Source organism: Zalophus californianus, chromosome 9 (genome assembly GCF_009762305.2).
Source record: "Zalophus californianus isolate mZalCal1 chromosome 9, mZalCal1.pri.v2, whole genome shotgun sequence".
Taxonomy (NCBI): domain Eukaryota; kingdom Metazoa; phylum Chordata; class Mammalia; order Carnivora; family Otariidae; genus Zalophus; species Zalophus californianus.
The window spans coordinates 65,505,655-65,533,282 of record NC_045603.1 but is presented as its reverse complement, the minus strand read 5'-3'; the positions used below and the strand labels follow the sequence as shown (position 1 = coordinate 65,533,282).

At 36.0% G+C, this 27,628-nt stretch overlaps 1 protein-coding gene across 7 annotated transcripts in view; it reads right to left on the bottom strand.

Annotated features, from left to right (window-relative positions):
* Window positions 1-27,628, bottom strand: part of SENP1 (SUMO specific peptidase 1) — a 49,660-nt gene that overhangs the window by 14,553 nt on the left and 7,479 nt on the right. For 6 of the 7 annotated variants that reach the window (XM_027592762.2, XM_027592761.2, XM_027592764.2 and 3 more), the window contains exons 4-14: window positions 27,049-27,133; window positions 26,156-26,197; window positions 21,616-21,775; window positions 17,359-17,530; window positions 10,920-11,023; window positions 10,551-10,837; window positions 8,611-8,665; window positions 4,718-4,756; window positions 3,774-3,858; window positions 3,386-3,541; window positions 2,359-2,490 (exon numbers count right to left, since the gene is read on the bottom strand). In XM_027592762.2, the coding sequence (XP_027448563.1) occupies window positions 2,359-2,490; window positions 3,386-3,541; window positions 3,774-3,858; window positions 4,718-4,756; window positions 8,611-8,665; window positions 10,551-10,837; window positions 10,920-11,023; window positions 17,359-17,530; window positions 21,616-21,775; window positions 26,156-26,197; window positions 27,049-27,133 (1,317 nt within the window). The remainder of the gene's footprint in view (window positions 1-2,358; window positions 2,491-3,385; window positions 3,542-3,773; window positions 3,859-4,717; window positions 4,757-8,610; window positions 8,666-10,550; window positions 10,838-10,919; window positions 11,024-17,358; window positions 17,531-21,615; window positions 21,776-26,155; window positions 26,198-27,048; window positions 27,134-27,628) is intronic. The other variant, XM_027592767.2, reaches the window with a different exon arrangement.

Here is a 27,628-nt window from a genome sequence, read left to right as displayed (position 1 = left end):
CAGGATTGAAGAGAGCACAAATTACTTGCAAAAGATGACTCAGAATTCACAACTGAGAAAAAGAATTATGTATTTTTAAATGAATATGAATACTTGAGGATATCTACTAACTCCTCACATCAGAATGTTAGCTTCCCAAAGACACTAACTTTGAAAGCCTGAGAAGTACAGTACTTTGAAAATGGTGCTTTCCAAAACAGTTATCATCATGGACATGTGAATTGGTACCTGCTTTCAAGGTTAACATTCTAAACTCAGAAGACAAGCAATTCCTACAAAAGTTATGGGTAGGTGTGGTAGAGATAAAGTAGAAAAAGAATCTTTCCTTCTCAACTTTTCTGAATAATGTAATTTCCATGAACTTTGCTTGCTAAAAACCCAATCTTTGATGGGCCGAGGGAATGGAAAACATATCCTGATGAATGCCGCCCCGGTAAGGGATCTCACCAAGGTAACTGCCACGGTAAACAGCAGGGACTCAGCTCCTATCCTACTCATTGCTGCCCTCTAGGAGGTTCTGCATAATTTACAATGAATGGGCTACAATCCCTATAGAATAATTGATCCCTTTCCATTTAGCAGTGGCAGGCAGAAACTGGCAAGAAACCACAGATTAATGTCTTCAAATCAAAAACATTTAATTGATGGATACTTTTGGCTGCCCTTGACTTCCATTTTGCACTTTGATCTAGTGAACTTTTTTTTTTCCTGTTATGTGATCCAATGTTCTAATATCACTATTCTGAGCCAAAAGAAGCAAGGGTGATTTCCCCTAAAGCAAGACAGTATCAAACCATACCTTCCTTACCGTTCTTGGTCAAAGATATTATTCAGGGAATGATGAACTTCTGAAACCTATATATTATTTTATTTTATAAGAGTTTATTTATTTATTCGACAGAGAGTAAGCAAACACAAACAGAGGGAGCGGCAGAGGGAGAGGAAGAAGCAGGCTCCCCACTGAGCAAGGAACCTGATGTGGGGCTCAATCCCAGGACCCTGAGATCATGACCTGAGCGGAAGACAGCTGCTTAACCAACTGAGCCACCCAGGCACCCCTGAAATCTATATTTTAGAAACTGATCAGTGGCAAAGAGAATGGGGCTAGTCTAGCTGCCTCCAGAGAAAATCAACATGCTGGGCATGGCATATGGCTCTCAAATTCTATACATCTAACCCTAAGACAGGATCCAATTTAGGATTCTGAGGCAGTATAACATAAGAGATAAGACTCAATGTCTGGGTCTAAATCCTGGCTCTGCTACTTACTGGCCATGTAACCTTGAAAGTTTCTTAATCTTTCCATGCTTTGTTTCTTCATCTATAAAATAGAAATGGTTAAACTACAGTATATACCTCCAAGGTTTGTGGTGACTATTATATGAATAGAACACATAAAACACTTATAAGAGTGCCCAACATGATGTAAATGCTCAATAGATATTAGCAAATATTATTATTTGGAAGATCCTAAGCATACAAGACCAGATTTTAGATATCTAGAATACCTAGTGCTTATTATACTGAATATCTAAAAATCTTCCCCAGCTGTAAAGTTTTGAGTATACCCAAAATATCAAGCAGGGATGCTTCTACTGGGCCTAAGAAAGGAAGCAAGCACTTAGAGAAAAAAATGCAACCCCATTCTCTTCTTTTGCTGTGAAAAATATCCTTCTGAAATAAAACAGGCTCCTCCAGGTTTAAGAATGGGGACAGATTAGTTAAAAGACTGTAGTGTAATTAATCTACTTAAAATTATTAGCAGGAGCTGAGGGCCATAGCTTTCTTTCAACCCAGTACATCAAATATTTAATAATATAGCTTTTTCAATATCAGTGTATTTAATAACATAGCTTTTTCAATATCATATATAAATGTAGGCTATTTTAGAAAGCTTATCTCTCATAACCTAGGTGACCTAAAACAAGTACCGATGAAAAAGGAAATAGAAATGGAAGCCCTGATGGAAATCCCAAAGTTCTCCTTCATGCTGCATCATAGTCAGAGCTATTAAATATTTGCTCAGAAGATGTAAGCTGCAGGCTAGGTGCCTTAAAAAGAGTGAGAGTGAATGTCCTCTCCCTCAGTGTCTAACTCTTCCATACATAACAAGGTAAATCAGCAGTTCTCAGACTCAAAGGTATATTAAAAAAAAAAATCAACTGACGTACTTGTTTAAAATACATTTCTCCACCACACTGTCTAATACTCACTCAGGAGAATGGACAAACCTAGGAGAGCCGATTCTATGTAGGTCATCTGAGGACCACACTTCGAGAAACAGTGAGATAATGCCTTGATTTAGTTTCCACTTAATGCTCACTTACTATTTGAATATAAAAACAGGTGTGAGATTACCTCATCATTGAGCCAGTTCAGATGGTTTAGAGTTTGAATATCTTTGCGTGTAATGGTCAAGCGGAATGCTTCACTCAGAACTTCATCCTGGTTACCATTACGAAATACATTCTTTATTTCTTTCTCCATTTCCTAGGGAACCAAGAGGTACCAGAGATGAAGCCTACATGGCTACAGACACACTAAATTTCTCACCATGCCCCATATAATCGCCAGACTATATTTATCAGTCATCAACTGTTCACTCCTAACATTTTGGTTTGGTTTCTATTCCTTCCAGTTAAGCTCCTGGGTTACTTCCTTTCATCCTGTCTTGTCCTCCCTTCTCATTTGCAGCACAACATTTCAGACCCTTCTTTCTTTTATTCCTGTCTGAAATAACCTTCTGCTATCAAATTTTCTAAGTCCACAAGAAGACCTAATTATATTTCATATCTTTGGTCCGCACAATTTCCTAACAAATAGAATCTTTCCCAAAAGGTAGGAAGGGGACAAAGGTAGTGTCTTCAGACACATTTTGCTAGAAAAATTGGGGCTTTTTAAATGTAAATTTTGGAATCCAGCACAACTACAATAAATGTGTTATACTTACCAGCTATATGATAGTTTTTCAAACAGAAGAATGGATTAAGGAACAGATTATCTTAAAATGTACAAAGACTTTTATAGTCTCCAAATTTTTATACAGATTTTTTACTACTTAAAAAAAATAGTAAGCCTCAGCTTACTATTTGATGTCAAACTACTGTACACATACATTAAAAGTAAAAATGTACATAAAATGAGAAGCACAAATTTATTAAATTTTTTTTCACTGAAGTCGTGAAAAGCCACCCACAATTCTTTCCTCAATTTCCAATAATCCTTTAAAAAGAAAGCCAAGATTGGTATTGTAATACAAATGAAAGCAGGGGTATGCAATACAATTTAAACGCCAGGTGTTCTATTACTTCTATGTTTGAAATTCATTCAAAGTATTTTTTATAAACACACTTGCTAGCACAAGAATCTGTAGTATGTAATTTACCTCTGTGATTTCAGGAAATTCATCTTCACTATCAGTTAACTTATGACCTTTCTTTTCTGTTTCTTGGGTGATCGTGACAGGGATCTCCTTTTCAAGTGGCACACGAAGATGCAGTTCTACTGAATCATGTACTGAGTGTTCCTGTTCCTGTAATCTCTGCAAAAAAGAACTTTAGAATTAAGTGGGATAAGGAAAACTACTACTTGTCTACATACACTGAGTAGGACCAGCTGGAGAGACTAAGGACACACACGAATCCTATAATGCTATGCTACCATAACATCTTGCAATTACAATAGCTTTGATCCCAAATCCAGGTCATCTTCCAAATTAGTTTCAACTTGGATGTGCTATTTACTTACAACCTTATCCCCAATTTTTTGTTTACCTGGTTTTGAAGCTGTAAAGCCAGTGCTTTCTGCTCTTCAATCTGGCGCAATCTCTCCCGTGCTCGAGAATCATAAACACTAGTTCTAGGAAATGAAAAGGAACGGGACAAAAATGCAGACCACCGTCTTAGCATCAGGCACATTGTTAATGCACAATGAACTTTAAATATAAAACCCTCATACAGAAAATCTAAAATCCTTACACTAAACTTATCGCTACACTACACTTGTATTTTAAGACAGAGTGAAACCATATGGTTGTTATTAAAATTATCCTATTTTTATCGAAATGATGAAAATTATTAGTTTATTGCTAAATGTGAACAGGTGACTTTTGTGGATATTTGTAAACATGTAGTCTTTTTTTTTTTTTAAAGCATGCTTCTAAGATTACAGAGAAACTAAAGCTTCATTCTAGAAACCCAAAAATGAGACTGTATCCCAAAGGAGCAAATAATACAAGATATCATTGAGGTTTCAATTCAAATATTTATGATCCAAAAGAAAAAATATGAGGGTTTTTTTTTCTCTAAAAAAATGAACAAGACCAGGGATTTGGATAACTCCAAGTGAGTTATTGAAACTGGAGACTAAAAACTCAGTAATTTTGCAAATTCCAGAAATGTGAATTATTCACTAAATTAGTTTTATCAGTGTGAAAATAAGGGTATTTATTTTCCTTTCTATGTAATATCTAACTTTGAAAGTTTTCCAATTCAATTTAGTTTCAGCAATTGTTACATATTTAATAAACCTGAGCACAGAAATGTCCCAATCCCAACAGAATTCTAAAAATCCAACAACTTAAAAGTTGTTTTATAAATAAATATTAAATAGGGAATCTTTACTGATTAAATATAGGTAGGGTGATTGGCTAATTGACTACTTCTAACTGGAAAGGAAGTGATGGAGAAGGAAAAATGATACCAAAAAAACAACTTACAATTCTTTGATCCACAGCTCTGCCTGGAAAAAAGTAGGACTATGGATGGGGAAAAAAATACAACAAATGAGCAGGAGGCTTATAAGAAAATTCAAATATTTTCACCAAGAAAACCAATCACTTAAATAATTTACAAGAATGCTTTATATGTATGCAATAAATAAAAAGTCCAAAATTACATAAAATAATTGCAACTGGGAACTAAAGGAATACAAGAATGAGTCATTTGCACACATACTAGTTAAAAAGATGACCCAAAGTTCAGCAGAGAAATTAACTGTAACATAGCCCTTTACTTGCACGAGAGACCAACACGATGTGAACGAGTACATCACTTGCCAATATATGAAGCTAGAACATTACTCCTCCCAAGTGGTTCAGATTAACAGATTTATTAATGATTTAGTCAAATCTTGGACTTCTTCTTGTCAGTCTACTTGAATCAAAATATTTTCAACAAAATCATACTGGACACTGAAAATCCCCACCCACACAAGAGTCCATATCAAATGGCTAGTGAGCGAATGAATCAAAGTGGAAAATCAGCAATACAACTCCACTCCAAAGATGAACGACCAATTCTATTCCACACAGCTCTTGCTGACAGTCCAAATGAATAATGCTTAGCAAAAGACTCCCAGGCATGTTCTCTCTCCTAGAGCCTCTTGCTTTTCTCAAATGGCCTCATCTCCTTGCCAATCCCTAACTGAAGGATCTCTCACAGAAGCAAACAGAAGAATGAACACTTTCCACAGAAAACTCTTAGATACAGAGAACAAGTAAAGAGAACAAAGCATTAAATTGAGAGTTAGGAGACCTGGATCTCCTGGAAGTGGTCCCTGATTCACTTTGTGACTTTGACCAAGTCACTTCATTTCCATGGGTCTTAGTTTCAGATTTGTAAAATATGGAAATCAGAGTCCCTTTCAGTTCTTCAACTGCTACAGTCTGTCCTAGTGAAGGCAAGAAAAAGGACTCAAGGGGCTATCCCTTGCTCCTTAGCCTAACTTTTGGAATCAGTATTCCCAATCATCCTTAGACTAGGGTTTGGCAATGAAAATGCTGTTCGATTGCCTCCTCATTGTCACTGAGGTTAATAAAGGGAAAACACACAAGTAGTGGCCTACACCCTTGGCACAGTGAATATGATGTAACAACCAAGATAGAAAGCCACAGAGATCAGTGGTAGCACTGTGAGGGGCCTAGTGTGTGACACTAAAAACAAATAAACATGAAAACACATTTACTGCACAATATAAAGAAGTGACAACAATTGCCCAGAATTTCATGCTATTGGATCATGCTATTGAAATTCGTCTGCTTCCTTATTAGACCATAAACTTAATGAAGATAGGAATTTTTGTGTTTTGTACTTACTACCGTATCCTCTGCACCAAGAACAGTGCTTGGCAGACAGCAGGTACTCAGTGCTTCCTGAATAAATGAATACTGTAAGGGAAAAGTACTGCTCTTCAAAAGATCAAGGTATTTGCTGGCGTAGGAAAGTAAAATGCAAGGGAAAAAGCAAAATCCTTTTGCTTTTCAAAGAGATTATACATTATTTTTCATATGACTGAAGCACACAGTAATAACTAAAACAACTTGGGAGCACCTACTCAGTGCTCTGTGTGAAATTCTGCTTTAGAGGTTTTCTAGTAGTTAAGCCTCATGATAATTCTCATACTAGTTAAACCTCAATATAATATGTAATAAGAAATTATTACTCATAGTGTACAGAAAAGGAAATTGAGGTTCAGAGGATAATCTGTTTTGGAAGTCAGGATTAGAAACTATGTCTGTCCAATTCCAAAGACTGTGTTTTCTAACTCTTGCAATGTGCCTTTCAATAAACCAAAGCCTTAAACCAATAGGGAGATGATGAGTACTTGAGCTGCTCAAGAGAGCATTTGAGGCTTTCTAGGAAATGCATGTTTAACAAAGATTTGTTTACTAAGTACCCATCATGTGCCAGGCATTATGATCAACATTAGGTGATTAGTGCAAAGGTATTATTAATGAACAAGATATAGGGATAGAAGTACTGGGAGGAAAGGCTAATGCTATCTGGAGGAGTCAGAGAAATGTCTTGAGGAGAAAATAACACCTGAATCAGATTCTGCAAAGCAAAACAAGAGTTTAACAAGTGGACAAGGAGAGAAAGAAAATTCCAGGGGTTAGGATCAGCATGTACAATGGCAAAAAAACAGGAAACAGCATGGCATATTCTGGGAAATAAGGGCAGATCTTCAATGCTACACCTTAACCAAGAGGCAGCAGTGGGAGATTAAGAATAAAAAGCCAATCAACCAAGCCTTGGGAGAGCAGGCTCCAACTGCAATAAACAGCATTATTCAATCAGCCTTCCCCAACAGACCATTTCTCCCTCCATCTCATTCTTCAGGCATCACTAAGAGAAATCTTCCATAAAGGAAAGGCACACTGAGTAAAGAGCTATTAAAGAACTAAAAGCACTCTTTACATGAGACCGACTTTTTCCCAAGAAAGAATACCTACTTTTGTGTACTATGTGTGAAAACACTTTTATAAGTGCTTTTTGTGTATGTTAACCTTCACAGCAATTCAATAAATAGTAAGGTATTAATACTGGCATTTTTATTGATAAGGAAACTAAGGTTCAGAAGAGTAACTTGTCTAAAGTTACATGATGCCTGGACAAGATCAAAACCCAGGTCTGACTCAAGAAAAGAAAAATGTATAAAGAATAAGAACTCCAAACTGTAAAGTCTCCTTGAGAAAGCACAACAGAGAATTTTTCTTTAAAAATCTAAAATTCAGGACATATAGGAGAGCCGCAAAGAAGTATAGAAACTGAGAGGAGAAAGAACATTTCGTTATCCCTAATTCCTCAATGGAAAACTGATACTATTATCATTTCAGCAATTGAAACAGCAATGGCAAAGAAACTACGATCTAAGCAGTAACTGACTGAATTACAGAGCAAAAAGTTTCATACAGAAGTCAAGTATCATATAGAAGATCATATTTGAATTGAGACTTAAAAGACAAGAAAGAGACTCCTGCTTCTTTAGATAGACAAGTTGAGGTGGGGGGGGGGGGGACATACCAGGCAGAAGGAACACTGACTATGAAGGTAAGTAAGTACATATTACAGTTCAGCATGTAATGAACACACACAAGAGTCCCATCTTCCCATATGGCTCCTCCTCTCACCTCCATCACGTCTCCCCTCAAATGTCCCTTATCAGACTTGCCATGACCACCCAGATGAACTGTGCCCCCTTAACCCAGTCTATATATTAGTCTGCTTTATTTTTTTTCACATTTATCACTACCAGACATATATGTTTATCTATTTGTTCATTATTTGTCCCCCATCTTTTTCCTTACACCTCTTATAACCAGAATGGAAGCTCCTTGAGTGCAGGGCTTTCATTTTGTTCACTACTATTAGCCTCGGTGTGTGTATTAGGACCTGGCACACATGAGTTATCAATAAATACTTGTTAAAGGAAAGAACGTGTGATAGGAAGTGAGGCATGTGGAGGAAATGCTTTGTATACCATATTAAGGAGTTTGGGCTTGACTCTATGTCTGATAGCCCACTCTTGTGGGAATTTAATGAATAATCAGATGTGCATTTTTAAAAAGACCACTCTGGTTGCAGAATGGAAGATGTAAAAGAACAGGCAAAGAATGGATCTGAGAACATGGTGGAAGATGGAATGAAGCACAACAAGGAGGCCAGAGGAAGAAGACCAATTTGAAAGTCACTGAAATAATTCAAATAACACAGGCAAGAGGTCTGAACTGAGGCAGTTTGACTTTTATATTATGTAACTCTTAGTGAAGAAATTGTGATTAAAGAGAAGAAAAAGAAAATATGTCAAGAATGTCATTTTTCCAAAGCTTACCTGGGAGTTGGAGTCTGGGAATCTTTCACTTTGAGTAAAATTACAGAGTCTGATCCTAAAAAAGAAACACAAGAGCATATCATTATTAATAAAATCCTACACAGTTATATACTCTAGATGTCTGTAGTCTAAGTTCCCATACTTTCTTATATTCTATTTTCACAAAACTAATGCAGCATAAGGACAAAGGTAGGATGGAAGAGAAAGAGAGGCAGGTCCATTTTCACTGAGCCAGATATAGGGCTTAGTGAAGAGCTTGCCTCACAAAGAAAGCAATCATTCTAAAATACAAGTATATATGCCCTTCATCATCTACTCCTGGGCTGTGCTTGATTCCTGAGCTGCAGCTTTCTGTTCCTGGGGAACAAGAACAAGCCAAGATTTCTCAAAAGTCTTTAGTTCGTGAACTACCATGAGGCTGAATAAGGTGAAAGAAGGAGGGGGAACAGAAGGTAGAAAGACAGCTGCAGAAGTAGCAGAATCTAAAAAGTACAAATTCTATCATTTCAGCATTTATTTTCAGTGTTGATAAAGGCAGGAATTGTGTCCTTCTAGAGGATCATGTCCTAATCTAAATGATTAGAACATCATTTAGAATATTTATTAAATGTACAAGAAAAGTAATGAAACACTTCAATGTACTACAGTATATTTCAGTTTAGTTGCATCTAAGCCTTTGTCATACAACTTGTGTTTCTGAGGTTAAAGGTTTTAATGGTAGTTCCCAGTAAATCATGTCACAAAATTTTATAAAGGTTTTCATGAATACGTGTAGCTATATAATGATGCCACCAACAATTTTAATCCCCAAGTGAAAATTTTAAGAAAGTGAGGAATATCTTAAAAAAAAAAACAACAACAACAAACAATCTGAGGAAGAAGGGAAGAGCCTTAGAGATTGATCTATCAAAAGATCCCTAATGTCCGGCGCCTCGGGGGCTCAGATGGTTAAGCGACTGCCTTCGGCTCAGGTCATGATCCTGGAGTCCCGGGATCGAGGCCCGCATTGGGCTCCCTGCTCAGCAGGGAGTCGGCTTCTCCCTCTGACCCTCCCCCTCTCATGTGCTCTCTCTCTCTCTCTCATTCTCTCTCTCAAATAAATAAATAAAATCTTTAAAAAAAAATCCCTAATGTCTAAACACTTAACCTAAAACTTAAGTTATATACCTAAATACATACTATCATAAATACACACAACACACAGCTAAAGAAGGGGAAAACTAAGCAAACAAAGAAAATTATAGAAAACCTTCATTAACTGCAATGCTAAGAGTCTGGATATTTTGGTTAGCTGAAAATGAGGTAGAAAACTCTTTTTGGGGCGCCTGGGTGGCTCAGTCAGTTAAGCATCTGCCTTCGGCTCGGGTCATGATCGAGCCCTGCATCGGGCTCCCTGCTTCCCCCTCTGATCCTACTCGCTCTTGTGCTCTCTCTCTCTCTCTGAAATAAATAAAATCTTTAAAAAACAAACAAAAAAACCTCTTGTTTCTGAAATTTGCTGATGACCATTCTAAAATGCATAAACCTACTATATAGGTTTTTTAAGTATTACCTGGTTAAGAACTTTTACTTCAATACTTAATTGACGTTCCAAAACTCTTAGAATTTCAGGGTACTTAATGGTCAATGTAAAGTACTAAAAACAGAGAAAGTACTGAAGTAATTGGGCTGACTGTGCTCTCACTCTAGACTCTGCTCAGGAAGTTAATCTTTTAAGTAAAACATATGAAATCATTTGCATCTCCATGTAAGAAAAAAGTAAGTTACTTGCAGGCTTAGTTTATCTGTGGTATGGCTAACTGAATTATATGTATTTAAAGTTTCTTATACGTTAATTAAGTTACATGCATACTACAACCTTGCCTGTGATTCACACAGATCCCATAAATAGTTAACTGGCTATTAGGATTGAAAATATAGTTATACAAAACCAATTTTACCTTCTGATTGTGTATTTGAAGCTGGTAAGTTATCTGGCTGACGTAGAAGAGAGTGGTGATGTTGGGGTTGATGGAGAGGATCAGAATCTTTGGATCCAAATGCCACAACATCTGGGGCATAAGACGATAAGGAATACACACTGTGGGACAGTTGTTCCTGGGTAGTTAAAATGCTAGCAGATCCAGATGATGAAGTATCAGAGCCAATGATCTGAGCTGCACAAGAGTTTCCATTTTTAAACAGTGGGTCTTTCAAAGTACTCTTACTGGAACTAAGACATCGAGACCTAGCAAGGGAAGAATATAGTTTCAGTATCAAATGATAAAATATAGAATTAAATTCATTTGAAATATGTTTCTGTGACTCACAGGTGTAAAGGAAAATGTGTGGTGGGTTTGGCTACAGAAAACTGTTTCCCTGTGACCATCTGTAGCAGCTGTCTGTAAATCTCTTTTTCTTCTTCTTGGACTGTCTATATAAAAAAAGAAAAAAGAAAAGAAAAATCTTAGACACATCCAGTGAGGAAAATTTTTTTTGAAAACAGCATCTACACTCCCAGAAGTTCTGCCAAAGTTCAGATAGAGTCCCTCAAGATAATTAAGAATTATCATTAGGGATATTCTAGAAAATTATAAGAGGAGTTAAATGAAATAAATACCAGATAGTATATTTTAGGAAAAAAAGAAAGAAAATTATGGGACACGTATGTAAATAACAGTGCAGACAGGCTCTAAGATATGAAACCAGAAGACCAGGAGGCAATCACTTTTGAGTCAACTGATAGAGTTCCAGAAACAAAATATTTTAGGATCTCTCAATTAGGATTCCAACAAACCCTAGGAGTCCTGACATCTACTAGAAAAACCACAAGAAAGTAACCAGAATAGTCAAAATCAGAGTGGGATACCTTGCTGTTTTCTATCTACTCTATCTAGAGTAGAAATACTCTATATTTTTAAGAGTATAAGTATTTTCCAGAGATGGTTTCCATCTCCAATATTTACTCTTCTTCCTAAGCCCCAGTACTGAATTCATTTATTAGCGTGAATACCTACTAAGCACCACTTACTAGAGATACTGCACTGAATAAAATTCCTTTCCTTATGGAGCTTACATTACCATTAAAGGGAATGGCAAACAAAACTAGTCAGATAGTATGAAAAAACTACAGATAAGGGAATAGAAAGTGATGGAGGGGAAAGAACAAAAACAGGTAAGACCCCTTTGAAAAGGTGATATTTCAAGAGAAACCTGTATCAGGGGAAGAGGTAAGTCACAGAAATTTATAAAAGACTATTCCAGGTAGAGGAATAGCAAATGCAAAGGCCCTGAGACAGGTATGTGCTTGATGTGTTCAAGGAAGTGAGGTCAGTGTGAATCAGAAGAGCAGTAAGAAATGAGGTCACTTGGCAGAGAACCAGTTTACATATGGACTTGTAACCACAGGAAAGCGTCTATTCTATACTGACCTCCCGAAGCAGTGGGCTGCATTCATTAAACATGCCCTGGTACTTTAAAAAAAAAAAAAAAAAAAAACTCTTATATACAGTTTAATACAACCACCCATCTTCACGAAATAATTTTAATACTTTGTGCCAGGGCTAGCAGCATCCTGCACTATGACATTTCAATATGTGCATAAGCATTTTATTCAATTATAATTATTAAAAGCAGAATGAGTTAAGCAACTATCTATGCAAAGGCAAACAGACACTAAGTTTTTTCTTCTTGATCACTGTTTGCTACATAGTAAATTTCAGTCACATTGTCACTATAATGTTATTGATCTAACAAGATTCACCTTGAACTGTGAAGCATGACAACTCCTTATAAAAAGAGCTACCCTTAAATTTGAATAGATGAGCAATAAGGTAAAATTCGTTGAACATTTGGTAGAAAAATAGACCCAAGAGAAAAAACAAATTGCAATTTTCTATATGAAGAAAATAAACTCCATTATTTTATCCCTTACACATTAATACTGTATTTAAGATGAGAGCAGTCCTTTTCCCTAGTGTCTGTGAAGAGACAGTCTACAGTATTGGGCAGGCACTTCAGTGACAGCACAGGAGTAATAATGGTTAGCAGGTATACATTAATATCAATTACCAAATCTGTAGGTTTTGGCTATTGTACTGCAGAGGACATGAGTATCTGCGACACAAATTTAAAAACTATAACTACAACAAATGCCTTTTTATTAAAAACTAAATTTGTTATTATAAAGGTTCTTTAAGTAGACAGTCTGAGGAATGAAGCTTCATTACAGATTATTAGATTGTAAGAGATTGCCAGCCAACTCCATAGTGATCTACATACAGGAAAGCCGTGTTATCTGGCACTTTAATGACTGAAATTTTTGAACACCCACCAATGTAAATTTTTTTTTAAAGATTTTATTTATTTATTTGTCAGAGAGAAAGAGAGACAGAGGGAGCACAAGTATGAGCAGGGGGAGGGGGCAGAGGGAGAAGCAGACTCCCCGCTGAGCAGGGAGCCCTGGGATCATGACCCGAGCCAAAGGCATACATTTAACTGACTGAGCCACCCAGGTGTAACCCCACCAATGTAAATTTTGACCCCACTTTCCCACTACACCAAATAACCTAATTCATAACCCACAATACAATGGGGTTAACAGTATGTTGTTTTCAGGAGTGGTAAAATGGAGGGAGTGAAGGCAAATCAGAAGAGTAATACCACCTGGATCATGGAAATTCACTCTTAATTAACCAATCATTTTAAGTTCATTTCCACTGTCCTACCAAACTAGATTTTAAAAAGCTTTGGCTGCATTATCACATCATAGGGAGGAAAATAAAGCAGAGAAATTGGTTTAAGAGGTTACTCTGCATACCAAGGGAATGTAAAGAAATATCCCCATCACATGAAGACTTCAGAAGCACACTGAGAACAGTGACATAGAAAGGATCTTTGCTTGTGGTACCCTACAGACTTCAACCGTAAAAAGTTAAAAACACCTCTCTCCTCCCTCACATCACACAGCAAAATGGTTTCTTAGAATAAATTTTTTTTTTTAAAGATTTTATTTATTTATTTGACAGAGAGATAGACAGAAGAACACAAGCAGAGGGAATGGCAGAGGGAGAGGGAGAAGCAGGCTCTGCACTGAGCAGGGAGCCTGATGCGGGACTCGATCCTAGGACCCTGGGATCATGACCTGAGCCGAAGGCAGACGCTTAACCATCTGAGCCACCCAGGCGCCCTCTTAGAATAAATTTTTATACTTCTAAATAAAACATGAAGAACCAAGGTGCTATTAACTGACTCAGCTAAAGTAAATTATGACAAATCTAGATTAATTCAATGTAAAGAACTGATTTTTAAAAATCAATTAAACACACATAGGTCACCCACAGATATTTTCCCTAGCTTTTCAAAGAAAAGCCTCTAAGCCTGAACAACCTCACAGTCATTAGACACCATAAAATGAACAGGAATAGATATTCTGTATTCTAAATAATTATCTGAGGTCTCTTGAAGCCTCATACTTTCAGTTTCAACTAACTTATAGTCTAAAAAAAGAAATTATAGAAAAAAGGTTAAGAACTTTTCACTGTTCTACACAGTAATTTAAAGGTCACAAGAATTTATCTTCTATTTTAGGCAAAGAAAAGATAGTCCCGGCAACTCTCAAAAGAACATACATAACATTTGGCTTTACCAAAAGAAAATGCAAAAAGGTAAGTCACTTCAAACTTCAAACACAATTCTTTTTTGGAGCATCTGGTACTATAAAGTAAAAGAAAACATCTTTCTCTGTACATTACTTATTAAACTGTTCCTACCGAGTAAGCAAATTAAGAAATTAAGAGGAAAGGAAATAATAATTGGATAATATGTTAAAGTAAAAGAAATTGACTGATGTTACGTTTTAAACATAATAAAGCACCAAGGAAAGTTTTAAAACAGTATAAAGATATATAAGGTGCTGAATTCTATTTTTTAAAAATAGATTTAAAAAATAGATTTTTTGGCAGATTCCTGCATTTAGATGCTTCTGTTAAGAGTCTCCATCATAAAACTGAACTGTAAAATTATAAAAATTTAACAGAGAACACAAAATAAATCTTAGAAAACTAGTAAAATCTTTTGTAAATTATTCAAATAACTTCATAAATCTCCCAACTTTGATTCTGTTTAAAATTTATATTATATAAATAAATTTCAACTATCAAAAGTACATAATTCAACAACTTTAAGTCCAAAATTCTTGGTTGTAACAAAATTGTAAAGTCTGTTTTGTTTTTAAAGAATAAAACCACCAGTGTCATCTACTAAGAAAGTCCAACATCCTAAAATGTTGCTCAATATGTTGCAGAGAAGCATGCCTGGAAGCAACATATAAGCGAAAAGAAATAGTTTTTACCGTTTTACATTTTTAAAATCCCTAGTATTTTCTCTTTCCCAAACAGAAATCCACATCCTCCAAACAGTGTTGGAGATACTGTCCAACATGGTAGCCACTTAGCAACATGTCCAACATGACAGCCAACAGAGTATGTGGCTAATGAGTACTTGAAATGTGGCTAATGTGACTGAGAAACTAAATTTTTTATTTTAACTGAATTAATTTAAGTAGCACATATGACTAGTGGTTACCCTATTTGACAGTACAGTTCTTTAATGATATCCTTGAATCAGCCATCAGCCAAGTGGTGGACTGGTCACCCCTTACGTATTTCCAAATTCTTCTTTATGTATTCTTTTTAAACTCCTGTTGTAAGACTGAACAGTGCAGTGGTCACATCATGTTAATTTTATAGATGGCTTTAGATTCCTGAAGGTGATAAATCCAGCAGTAAAATTAATACATAATTTTCCTTCTTTAACATAAGCAACTGTATCTCCCTTGGAGATCCCAATATTTCCATGGATAATAACTTTCCCTCCACTTTGTAAGCTCCTACCAGTAAATTCTTTATTCCCAGGGGGAAAAAGTATTATATTTTAATCTAGATTATCCATACTATCCAAGACTAAATATCTAAATAATCTGTTGATACTTTGATTTAATAAAGTTTGGTCCAATATTTTGTCTTACTTTTATTATATGGGTGATTCCATATTTCTATACTACAAGTGAGTCGCTTCTCATAGCGGAATATAGACCTAAAAACAACTGATTGATGCAAAATTTTCTGCATCTCTTGTTGCGTGGGATAGGTTAAATCCTTGGCCATCTTTTTGGCACTGCAGAAGGAAGGGGAACTCCAGCTTCATGTCCTACATGGGCCAGCCCATGGCGTGGAGGGTTGAAAATAACCCAGCTGGCCCAAGTCCTCAGACGGAGGTATAAGTGAAAGGAGGAGGGGCTGAGTGGTCCAAAGGACTGTTTGGCTAGTGGGTGAATGGCGGGCTTACAATGAACACAGATAATCTTAAAGATCCCGGAGATCTCAGCGGCAGCCATGTGAGGCAGGGGAGGGTTGGGAGGCCAATATCCAGCCACCATGCTGCTGCTGTCTCCTTCCCCACAAGTCTCACTGGACCCCACAGGCTGCCTAGGTTCCAGCAGAAGCAACCCCAGTAATCTAAAAATATTATTTATGTAATAACCAATACATACATGGTACTAAATTCAGTAGTGCAAAAGTAAAAGATAAATCTCACTTTTATAACTGTTGCTCAGCTCTCATCACCAAAGCCAACTGCTGCCAGTTTCTCGTCTACCCTTTCTCTACTAAATATGACGTACTACTGCCGTCACCCTCTGCTTAAAATATTTTGGATTCAGTACAAACATAAAACCAAACAGAATGTATAGCATTTTTACTAACCATGTCACAAATTTTGCCACTTAAAAGATCTTCATTACCAAATTATCTAATTATTTAGCACAAAATGCTGTATTCTTGACTCCCCAGTCTGTAAGCTCCAATGGGCTGGAACCACACCACTGTGTTGTATAACAGGATGCATACCAGACTAGACTCCAGAAGAGCTGGGTTGTAGGCTGGCCATGTACTAGCTGTGTGACCTCCGACCTTCACTCTCCTAATATGTATAAAATGTGGATATTACCTCATCTCACCTATTTCACAGGATTAAAATGATTCAACATAATAATACATGTGGAAAGCATACTGGAAACTCTATATGCTACATAAATGTAAGGTATTGTTATTTATTTGTATCCTCATAGCAAGCAGTCCAAGGCTGACTAGATGCATAACAAATATTTGACAGGTACAAGCCCATTCTCTACCACATAAATTATATGCCATATTATATTTACAGAATTGATTTTTTTGCTTTAGGTTTACTGAATGCATATAACAACCAAAGTGTCAACAAAACATCTTTCTTTTGGGGAATATCTATGATCTCAAAGATCTTCTTACTCATAATGAAGGGACATAAATTATTTAGCTGGCTTCTTGATTTTCTTTTTATACTGAGGGAAAATTGTCCTAATAAGAAATAAGGGCACGTATTTTATCAAATCCAGCAAGGTTAACAGTTTTGCCACAAGAAATTCCAGTTGAGGAAGGGTCCAAAAAAAAGAGAACAGAGGTAGTTTGATGTATGAGAAGTCATTTAGAAAATAGTGAAAATTAAGTCTGCTGCTCCACAAGAATAGAAAACAGTAAGAGAAATGAAGTCCTGCTAAAATCTCTCTTTAATTTCTTTAGCACAGATGATGGCACTCAAAAAAGTAAGAAAGAAAAAGCACATAAAGGATTAAATGGAATGGTTAATAAACATCGAAATCAGAGGGAACAAATGGCTAAGTACAGGGAAAGATTCTAACCTTTAGCAGCCTTTGTTGCAGGTTTTCCTTACCTCTTCTGCTGTACTAACATGTCGCCTCTGAGTTTTCTTGGGGCTCAAAAGGTTTCGACGACATGAACCACTCCAAGACGGACTTGGAACAGGCTTAATAGGAAAAGATTTTTCATATGCAGACACATGGCAGTGATGGTTTGACTTTCCCGTAAAAGTGTTTGATAATCCACTAAAAAAAAAACAAACAAACAAACAAAAAAAAACCCCAGAGTTTGTAAGAAAAGAACAGCAAGAAAATCGAACCTAGTGATTTTTACTTTCAGGAAATAACAAAAACCACCAAAGTGTCAACAAAACCAACACCAACAGGCAGAATGAGGGATGTACCATTTGAGGGAAATATATAAGAAATGATACATGGGTTGCTGCATCAGGTTCAGCCACTTAAGAAGTCCTAGATTGCCATACTATATAATTATCAAACATCCAAAATTGTATTTCTTAGCTTTATATTTCCTTTGGTCAGGAACCAAAGACCTGCGCAGTATGACAACAAGTACGTCAGGTTAGACTTCTTCAGAAAACCTGGGTTTGAGGGATCTAACATACACTTTCTATTTACTCGCTGCAGCCTCCTCCCACAAGTCCTTTGGAGGGAATTATTTTAAGATTCAGTATGCAAAGATGGATAAAGCTGAAGCCTCTCAATGGAGCTTTTACACTGAATTTTAAAATTTCCTAAAAAAACCAACAGATGGCTCCCTTCCTTCATTAAAAAACAACCAGAAGGCTTTCTCCTGGGCTACATCACTGTCAATTCTTCTGGCCTAACTACCTCCTCTGAAGGAGAATTTTGTTTTGTTTCTTTAAACTATTTGTGCACCCCAAATAATAGAAAAAAACTGGCAGGAAAAATACTTTTGTGAACTTAAAACCAAGTCTTATCTCTAAGACTAGATTAATAATTTAAAGTTCTTTCTATTTTTCTGTGTGGTCTTTTTTATCTGTTACTGCCCAGCAAGTTATGAGCTACCTGCTCTCAGCATACTGAATTTTCTCTCTCTCTCTCTCTTTTTTTTTTTCCTAAGGATGCAGAATAGAGATACACAACCAACTAAGTTGAATTCAATGAAATCAACTCTTTAAATCAGTACATTTGGTCTGGATCCAAATGAAATCAGACTAGGTGTAAAGAAAATAAAAAAGCTCTTACATACTCTCTCAAGGGGGAAAAAAAAAGAGAAAGAGACAAGTCAAGAAACAGACTCTTAATTACACAGAACAAACTAATGGTTACCAGAGAGGAGGTAGAGGTGGGAGAGACAGGTGAAACAGGTGATGGGGATTAAGAAGTGCACTTGTAATGAGCACCGGGGTAGATGTGTGGAAGTGCTGAATCACTATATTGTACACCTAAAACTAATATAACACTGTAAGTTAACTGGAATTAAAATGCAAACTTAAAAAAAAAATCACTTACATGCTCTCTAACTCTTCAAATTACAATGGTTTCTATGTGTGTTAGAGTGGGGAAAGAAACAAGGAGTCAGAATTTCAGGAACAGGCTTATTTCCTTAGGATGGGTGGATGCTGCTACAAAAAGAAGGCAAGGGCAGTATAATTTGTCTGGTGAAGATATAATGAATTCCCCACAATGCCTTTTTGTACTGATGCTGCCTAGAGTGTGTGTGTGTTTAATGCAAAAGACTTTCTTCTAAACAAAAAACAGTGGGAGGGCATCTTGCAATGCCAGAAAGCAAGGATGCTACCTACAATTAAAGAGGTTGGGCCAGACACAGCAGTGAGCTTGAAGGAGACCCGGTAGCCAAAACTGTGAGAATGTGAACATTAAAAGAATAATGACTGTAGTGGACTGAAACACACTGAATCTGGAATAACACTAAAAAAGAATAGAAAAAGTCATCTGAACCACATGAAGTGGCTATTAAAAAACAAAAACAAATCCACTTTGAATACTGGTAATGAAAAAGAAAGATCTAATCCTATCTCCTGCCTTCCCAGTAGGAGATGTATTTCAGGGTAACCATACAACTTTACCTAATGAGGAAAAAAAATCCCCTTCATAGCAGAATGACATTAAGTATAGAAGAAATAGTAACATTGAAAAAGTACTATTTCATTAACTCTAATAAAACTATTCTATTATCAGGTCAAAGAAGGATAAAAGGCACAAACTTCAAGGATAAAATAAGTCCTGGGGACGTAATGTACAACATGGTGACTATAACTAATAATACCATATTGCATATTCATAACACTATATTGCATAATACTATATGCATATAATACTATATTGCATATTAAATATTGCATATTTATTGCATATATAAGTTGTTAAGAGAGTTGGTCTTAAAAGTTCTCATCACAAGAAAAAACTATTTTGTAACTATGTATGCCGATAGATGTGAACTAGACTGTGATCATTTTGTAATACGTACAAATATTGAATCATCATGTTATATACCTGAAACTAATAAAATGTTGTATGCCAATTTCACCTCAATTTTTAAAAAAAATTATCAGGTAAGGATTATCAATTGATATGAGTAACTATTAGGCTGATGTGAAATTGGTCGTTGATATAATGCCAAAGTATCATCATTCAGATTACATTCTAGTCATGACAAGGGGGAGAAAACTAACTGCACAAAAGGACCAGATTATTATCTCTCTAATCCAGAGGTCAATCCAGTATCACTAATGAGGAGAACCAGATTTGTAGGTTTTTAATGTGATATAACATAGCACCAGCTTTTATTCAAGACAAAAATCTAGTTTACAAAAACTACAGAGGATAGATGACAAAATAATACTATGAGGAAGAAACCTGTCAAGTCCAAAAGGTGGAACATCATGAAGAAAAAGTCATGTCATAAGGAAAAAGGGCTGTTCTAGACTGTAAGAGACTTAAGGGCAATAACCACCCAGAAAATTCATGTAAATGCAGAAAAAACTATCTGAAAATATATGCACTAGGATATTACAGAGGTGATCTCTCATTGGTGGAAACAATGATGTTTTTACCTATCTGTATTTTCTGAATCTTTACAAAGCACATGTATTTGTTTCTATAATAATGTTATTTTAAAAAAATAACAGTATGGCCTTATCGAGTAAAAAAAGCAACTTGCCAAATAATACATATAGAAAATCTTTAATGAAGACAAAATAGCATTATACATTTCATAGTATACATAGCATATATCTCATGCTACATAGGAGTAAAAAAACAAAAAAAAAACAAAAACAAAAAAAAAAACCCAAGCATAGGGGAACAGTTTGGAAGGAAACACACCAAAGGGAGGGCAATAAGATTGTGAGGAATGGTCAAGGATCTTTAGTTTTATTGGCAACGTTTTAATTTTTACAATGTGAATGCATTAATGAATTCTTATGTAATCTAAAAATATGTTAAGAAGTGGGGAAGACCCCTGAGAGTACTGACACATGTTTCCAGAGTCCATGTGCTAATAATCATAAAATAAAAGCTATCTCATTGGTTTCTATCAACACCAGAAAGCTTAGCCTTGCCTAAGCAGGAAATTAAATGATCTGACATTCCTAAAATCCATCACCAGAGTAAAATCTAAGAAGTCATAAATAATATTTAAAAAATATATATTTTACAAATAAAGTTCCTGAGGGAAAAGTTTCTAAGCCAAACCTCATCTGTCTTTAATGATCAGTATAAGCTTGGTGAGGGCATAGGGAGCACTTATGAAATTGGGCTAAAAAGGAAAAAGAAAACAGTTACAAAGAATTCATAACTCTATTTTCTAAGAGAGGTAGTTTAAATCTAGTTGACTAAGGCCATGAAGTGCAGAACTTCGTTGGTTTAAGCCAGGTCTCTGCTCATGTGAGAGCCTATAAGATGTACTGATTTCTTTGCTACTGAAGTTGTAGAAATTTAAGATTCATAACAGCCATATTAATCCCAAAATACTCATATGCACCAAGATTTCCCTCAAAACTCTCCTCTAATGAGAAACTGGCTGTCACCAAAATTCAGCACCAAGTAAATTAAAAGTTGAAGGTTTAAAATGGATTTGTCCATATTTTCACAGTTTAAAATTCAGAAACAATGTTACTCCTTTAAAATGCCAATGTCAAGTTGCTCTCCACAAGGGTGGAGAACCCTTTCTGCCCAAGGGTTCTGTCCCCATGCTTTAATAAAACCACCTTTTTGCACCCCAAAAATAAATAAAATACAATGCCAATGTCAACAACTATCTCATGGCCATTTTCTCTTATATCAGAGGAAAGGCTTGTGAACTAGGAGGCCAGAATACCTACCTTGAGGTCTTTCGGGTTTCGAGGTAAAGACTTCGGCTGTTTCTTGATTTTTGTAAAGTTGAACCTGATGCTGGAGTGGAATTTCTCCACTGGCCATTTGCACTCTGGCCAAAGGTTCTTAAATCTCCTGAGCCAAGAAAACTGTCTGAGGAAGGGTTGTCTAAAAGAATAAAAGTTTGAATAATTAGACAAACACCTACAGTAGTAGTTTTCCATATGACTGCAACCATGTCCAACATTGTATTCCAAAGTAATGTGGTAAAGCACCATGTCTCTCATGGAAGAAAGATCCCAGTCTCAACTGCCAGTAAAGTCTGCAGTAAGGGAACTTCTACAAACTATAATTGATTCAGCCATACTAACCTGAAAATTGATGAAGGAGCTGAATCCTGCCACAGCCATGTGCCTTATCTGCATCAATGTGACTCCGTGGTGTCCACCAAAAGTCAACATTTTACCCCAACTATATCTTGCAAGCACTCCCAGGCCTGGGCCTGAAAGAAGGTAGGCCAGACCAGTAAGAAAGCAGGTGGAGGGCCAAGGAGAATTGTAATTCAAATGAACAACAGTTATTGCTTAATAAGCAGCTGGTGTCACTTTCTTATTTTTAATTACCATGTTCACGACTCAGGGGCTCTCTCTAAGAGCAGAGATAACCTCATTGCTGCTTATTCTGGCTGGCTTATGGCAGGAATGACCCATCGTATGCATCTGGTTCTGGTATGATAACCTTCGGTCACTTAATGTCATAATCATCAGACATATCAATACTCCCTCCGATGCTTGTTACTGCAATCAGACTAAGTGAGGATTATTTATTATTTGAATCTCCTGACTTGTGGCTTACAAACTAGGGTAAGAAAAGTCTCTTGAAATTTCAGCTAGGAATAGAACAATTTTTTTCCTTTTTTTTTTTTAAGTAGGCTCCACACCCAGCGAGGAGCCCAACGCAGGGCTCGAACTCACGAGCCTGAGATCAAGACCTGAGCCGAGATCAAGTATTGGATGCTCAAACAACTGAGTCACCCAGGTGCCCCAGGAATAGAATAATTTCTAAATCCACCTCTCCCTATCAGCAGGATCAAACAATTTAAAACAGCACCTTCAAAATAACTTCAGATGTCAGGTTATGGAACTCTGAGGAGCACCAGTGAAAAAATGAGAATGATAATTCTCTATTTCCTGAATTTCTGCCTAATGCTAGCATCATTTTGAAGATCCTCTTTCATAGCATATCACTACAGAACTCTGCACAATATTATGTTATTTAAAATATTTAATGTGGCTTTTGATATTGTATCCAAAAAATAGGGTAGCTGACAAAAATAAGTTTTGTACTGTGGGTTTTTTTTGTTTGTTTTTTGTGAGTTTTTTGATCAAGATTATCAGGATTTAGGATAAATAAGACAGGAAAAAAAAGCAGCATTCGGGGTGGTATTAGTACCAGTTGATTCACCACTGAATGAACCTACTCTAATAATTAAATTTACTCTCAAAATTAATTATAACCTTGTACCTTTGCAATCAGTATCTATGCTTAGCATCTATTACTATTACTACTTTAAGGAGAGAAACATAAGGCTAATAAAAAAAAAATAAGCAGCATTAAAGGACCAGAACATTTTAATCTTTAAATGCAAAGTAGTAACAGTAGAAATCTGTCTCTTACGCTTCTTTGCTAAAATATGATTAGGGAATGATCTAACTAGAGATGTCTACTTGAGGAATGTCTACCAAAAATGCAAAATTACCCTGATAAGTGTGAAATTTGAGACCAAGGATAAGCCAAAGTAGCCTCCTCAAGGGCATTTCACAAAGGCTTCAGCTTTTAAATGCAAGGGAAAAGCACAGGATCAGGCAGTCTGTTTAACCAGAACAAGGTGGTTCCATCCCCACTCAACGAAAGCAATCAGTAGTCTTCTATTGCTGATGTAATCAAGCAGAGCTAGAGAGGGACCCACATGGGGCTGCAGACACTCTTTTTAGTGATGGTTTAACCTGGTATTCTGTCATCATTAAGAAATCAGATTGCAAACACCACAAATAAGATAACTTACTATGTGTACATACGCACACACAAAACTATAAGGAAATACACCAAAAGTTTAATTTTGGTTGTGTTCTGATAATAGAATGATGGGTATTTTCCACCTTTCTCTACAAATTTTCTACAAGGACAAGCAATACTTTTATGGACATAATGAAATAAACTTTATATTTTAAAAAAAGTATGTCAGGCAATCACTTACAATGAAAGTAACCATCATCAGTTGCTCCTGTTAACTTTCAGATTTAGTTATTGTAAATAGCAGGATGCTTTAAATCATCTACTAAATGCCAGTATGGCAACCTAATTTAACATATTTTCCAAAGATGAGATGTTGATAATGATTCTAAGCATGAGCAAAATAATTTCTTTTCATCTTAATCTACTTTTGTTTAGTGTTTAAAATGTTTTAATTTTCAATTGTGTTAATAAAAGCAAGAGGTCTTGAAGTCTGACCAGCAGTAAGTTATTAAAGTAAAAGAGTTGCATTTTCTCTGCCTTCTAAAAAAGATTTTTTTAAATAGTCTAATCTTAAGTGGATTAAGAAGCAGATTTTTAAAAAACTTGATACAGAGAGGCAGATGCAGTAAAGCAGTAAATGGTAAGCTCCAGACCCTAAAGTTTGGGGCTTTCCTGTGTTTGTTTTCACCTTGATGGAAAAGAGAATAGCAAGAGAGGAGACAAACACCAAGACAGAATGAGAAGACTAAGGAGGATAAACTGGAGACCCCATCTCACCTAATCAAGCAATGAAGCTTAAGGTGACTGACTTCAGAAATCAATGTGGGAATTATCAGAAAAAACATACAAAGGAGAGAGCAGAGACAAAATTCCGCGGGACTTAATTAAAATCAACTGGAATGGGTGTGGCAAAGGAACGAAGTTAAGAAAAATACACAGTAAAAAGTAGATTTAAATTGAAGACTTTAAGAAAAAAGTATTGAAACCCTTGGCCTTCACAGATTTAAAATTCTGATTGTCAGAGAGCAATCCTGGAGGATTGTGACATGCCATACATTTGTTTGGTCAGGGATGAGATGAAATTTGGTAGAGGCACAAATCTGAATCCTCTGCTTCAGGCTGTAATTTAGAGAATGAATCTAATAGCATCCCCATTTCAATATGGCTTTGTTATTCACTGTTGCTATTCGCTATTCATCATCATGTATACAGTAACTGTTATGAAGTAATTTTTTTCTCCCTAAAAAATAGCCTTCAAATGAGAGACAAAACTTCAGTGTAACTTTCTGATATAGGGATCAACCTATGGTATGATGACAAACATAGGAAAAATGTACCTCTCAAGAGTCATGCAACTGAGTAGAAAGCCAAGAATCTGGTCAAATACCACCATAGTCAAGAACATTAAGATCTGAGATGATCTCGGATATATCCTTTATGAATATCAAAGGTGTAATGAAATTTAAAAGAAAAAGGCTGCACATACAAATGTTTTTAAGTCATATTACTTACAATAGCTAAAAATAGTGAGTGTGAAGGAGACCTAAACTATAGAGAAAATAATGAAGCAAATGAAGGAATGGGACCATTATCCTAAATCATAGTCCCCTAGGTCGCACTGCACTCCTGAATTTAAAATTTTTGGAATTTTAGAAAGATAACCTGGTATATACTATGTAACACTTCAAGGTATAATTTGAAGCTGCACCCTGTAATCAAACATATTGATATATCTGCAGTGAAATATATAAATACTCATATTTACAGAAATAAATAGAAGAAAAAATATAAATAGCTTCATGTCAATTCATGTGGGTTTTGCCAAGGAATGAATTCAGGTCGGGTCAGTTTGGATGCCAAATGAATTATGAAAAGAATTTCTGGTTTTCAGAGCTTTTTGGATTTTGGAATTGCACATAAAGCATTGTGAATGTGCATATCAGTTCCGTGGATTATTAGAAATCAACAGAAAAAGGTAGACACCAAGAATAACATGTAAACAGATGGAAAAGTAAAAATTAAAATATTGGGCTAAAAAAGATATGTATTGAATCAATGTGTATCATGTATGTACACATGGATAAGGCCACAGAGTTGAGTTGCTATGGTCAGCAGATTTTGAATATAATTTTCTATATATAATTGTTTATTATTAAAGCAATTAAACTAAAAGGAAATATTCTATCCAATGGTAAATCAACAATATGAAATTATAAGCAAACACAGCCTGAGTTCAAATGGAAATATTAATGATCTCATTTCATTATCCACTCAACTGTCCTTTCCCTAGGATTAATAATGAACTATCCAACTAGATGTCAGGCTCTCTGCTCATCAGAAAGGCCTTTCCAATAATAATGATGGCAGAGTTACTTTCTAAGCCAGTTAACGGATTTTCCTATACAAACTATGCACATACTTTGTGGAGGCCATTTCCCATACCACGAGAGGAAATTCAGAGCCCAGGGTAAAGTACCACCCACCTAAATGACATTTAAATATAATATAAATCTAAAAGATCATCATACTAACGTCTTTTTAGGGGACGAGATCTCATCTTGCTGACAAAGAATCCTGAGGAAGCCAAATAACAATAATTATTATTTGCATTTCATATTTATTACCTCAATTTATCCTTATAAAAATCCTATTAGGGCAGGTTCAACAGTATTACTAATATTCCCATATTTGTGGAAGGTAAGGAGACTGAAGCATTAGGAGTGATAAGACATGGGAAGGCACTATAACCTTCCTGGGTCGTACTGCCAGGAAGCTAATCAATAAAAACCTCTTAGCTTCCCCAAGACAGAGCCAGAAGATCACTGGAAGTCCTAACCTTAGGAAGGGGGCAGATGGAAAGTCGGGCAGGCCAGGGACTAGGAAGAGCCTAGAGAATGCTGACTTCTGCCATGGATCACAAGCTGACCAGGCAAGCCCTTGAATATGCAAGCATGGCTGTGGCAGGTGCTAGATAGAAACATGTAGTTAACATTTCCTGCCCTGATGGAGGGATAAGCTTGGGTAGAAATAATTTTTCAGGATTCATGGTTTCAAGCAGAATAGAAATAGGCTAACTCTGTGCTTTATATCAATCCAAAACAAATATCCTTTACATCATACACACAGATCTTAAAAAAAAAAAAGTCAAAACCAAAGCTGTACTGCTTTTCACAATGACATAATGAACAAGTAAGAAAACGGATCCCCAAAAAACTTTTCCATTAAATATAAGTGGTTGAGACTAGGTCAGTAAAGTATTATAGTAACCTCCCCTCCCCCCCACCCCACACACAGTGATGTTTTAGTGAAGGAAATACCATTTTGCTCTTGACAATGTTTTTGCTCTGGAGATGGTAAACATACACAATTTGCTAGGAAGAAATCTGAATGATACAAATGCTGTGACTCCAAGTAATATGTCATACCTGAATAATAATTTGGATTATAAGCTGCACTTCTTGTAGAACATGTATAAGACCGGTCCAAATTTCCTTCCCTGGAAGGTAAAATCTAAACAAAGCAAAAGATTTTTCTTAAATCGTATTTTTGACAATAAAATGGAATAAAAATCTATGTTCGGAAACATGTATCATTAAACAAGGTTATGACATATTTCAGAATTCAGTATAATTATATTTTTATATATTATAAAGAAACTACATACTAATAAGAAAGGAAAACGCATAGGCAATCTGATGGCTGAGGCTTCAAGGGGAAAAATAGGCAAAGTATCTGTTATACAACTTAATTCAAAGGATACTCATTAAAAGGTAAATATGCACATAGTATATCCTGTTCTGAAAGCCAGTTGTATCATTTATCAAAGAGGGTGACAAATGAACCTGGTTTTGAATCTTTTGATAACTTCATACAGAAGCTCTTAATCAGGGGTGGGGCTGCACCCCAGTACCAACCTGGAAATGTGTGACTATATATTCAGTTTCCAAAAATGATTATTGGGGGCAGATGTTACACATATTTAGTGCCCAAGGGCCAAGAATGCTA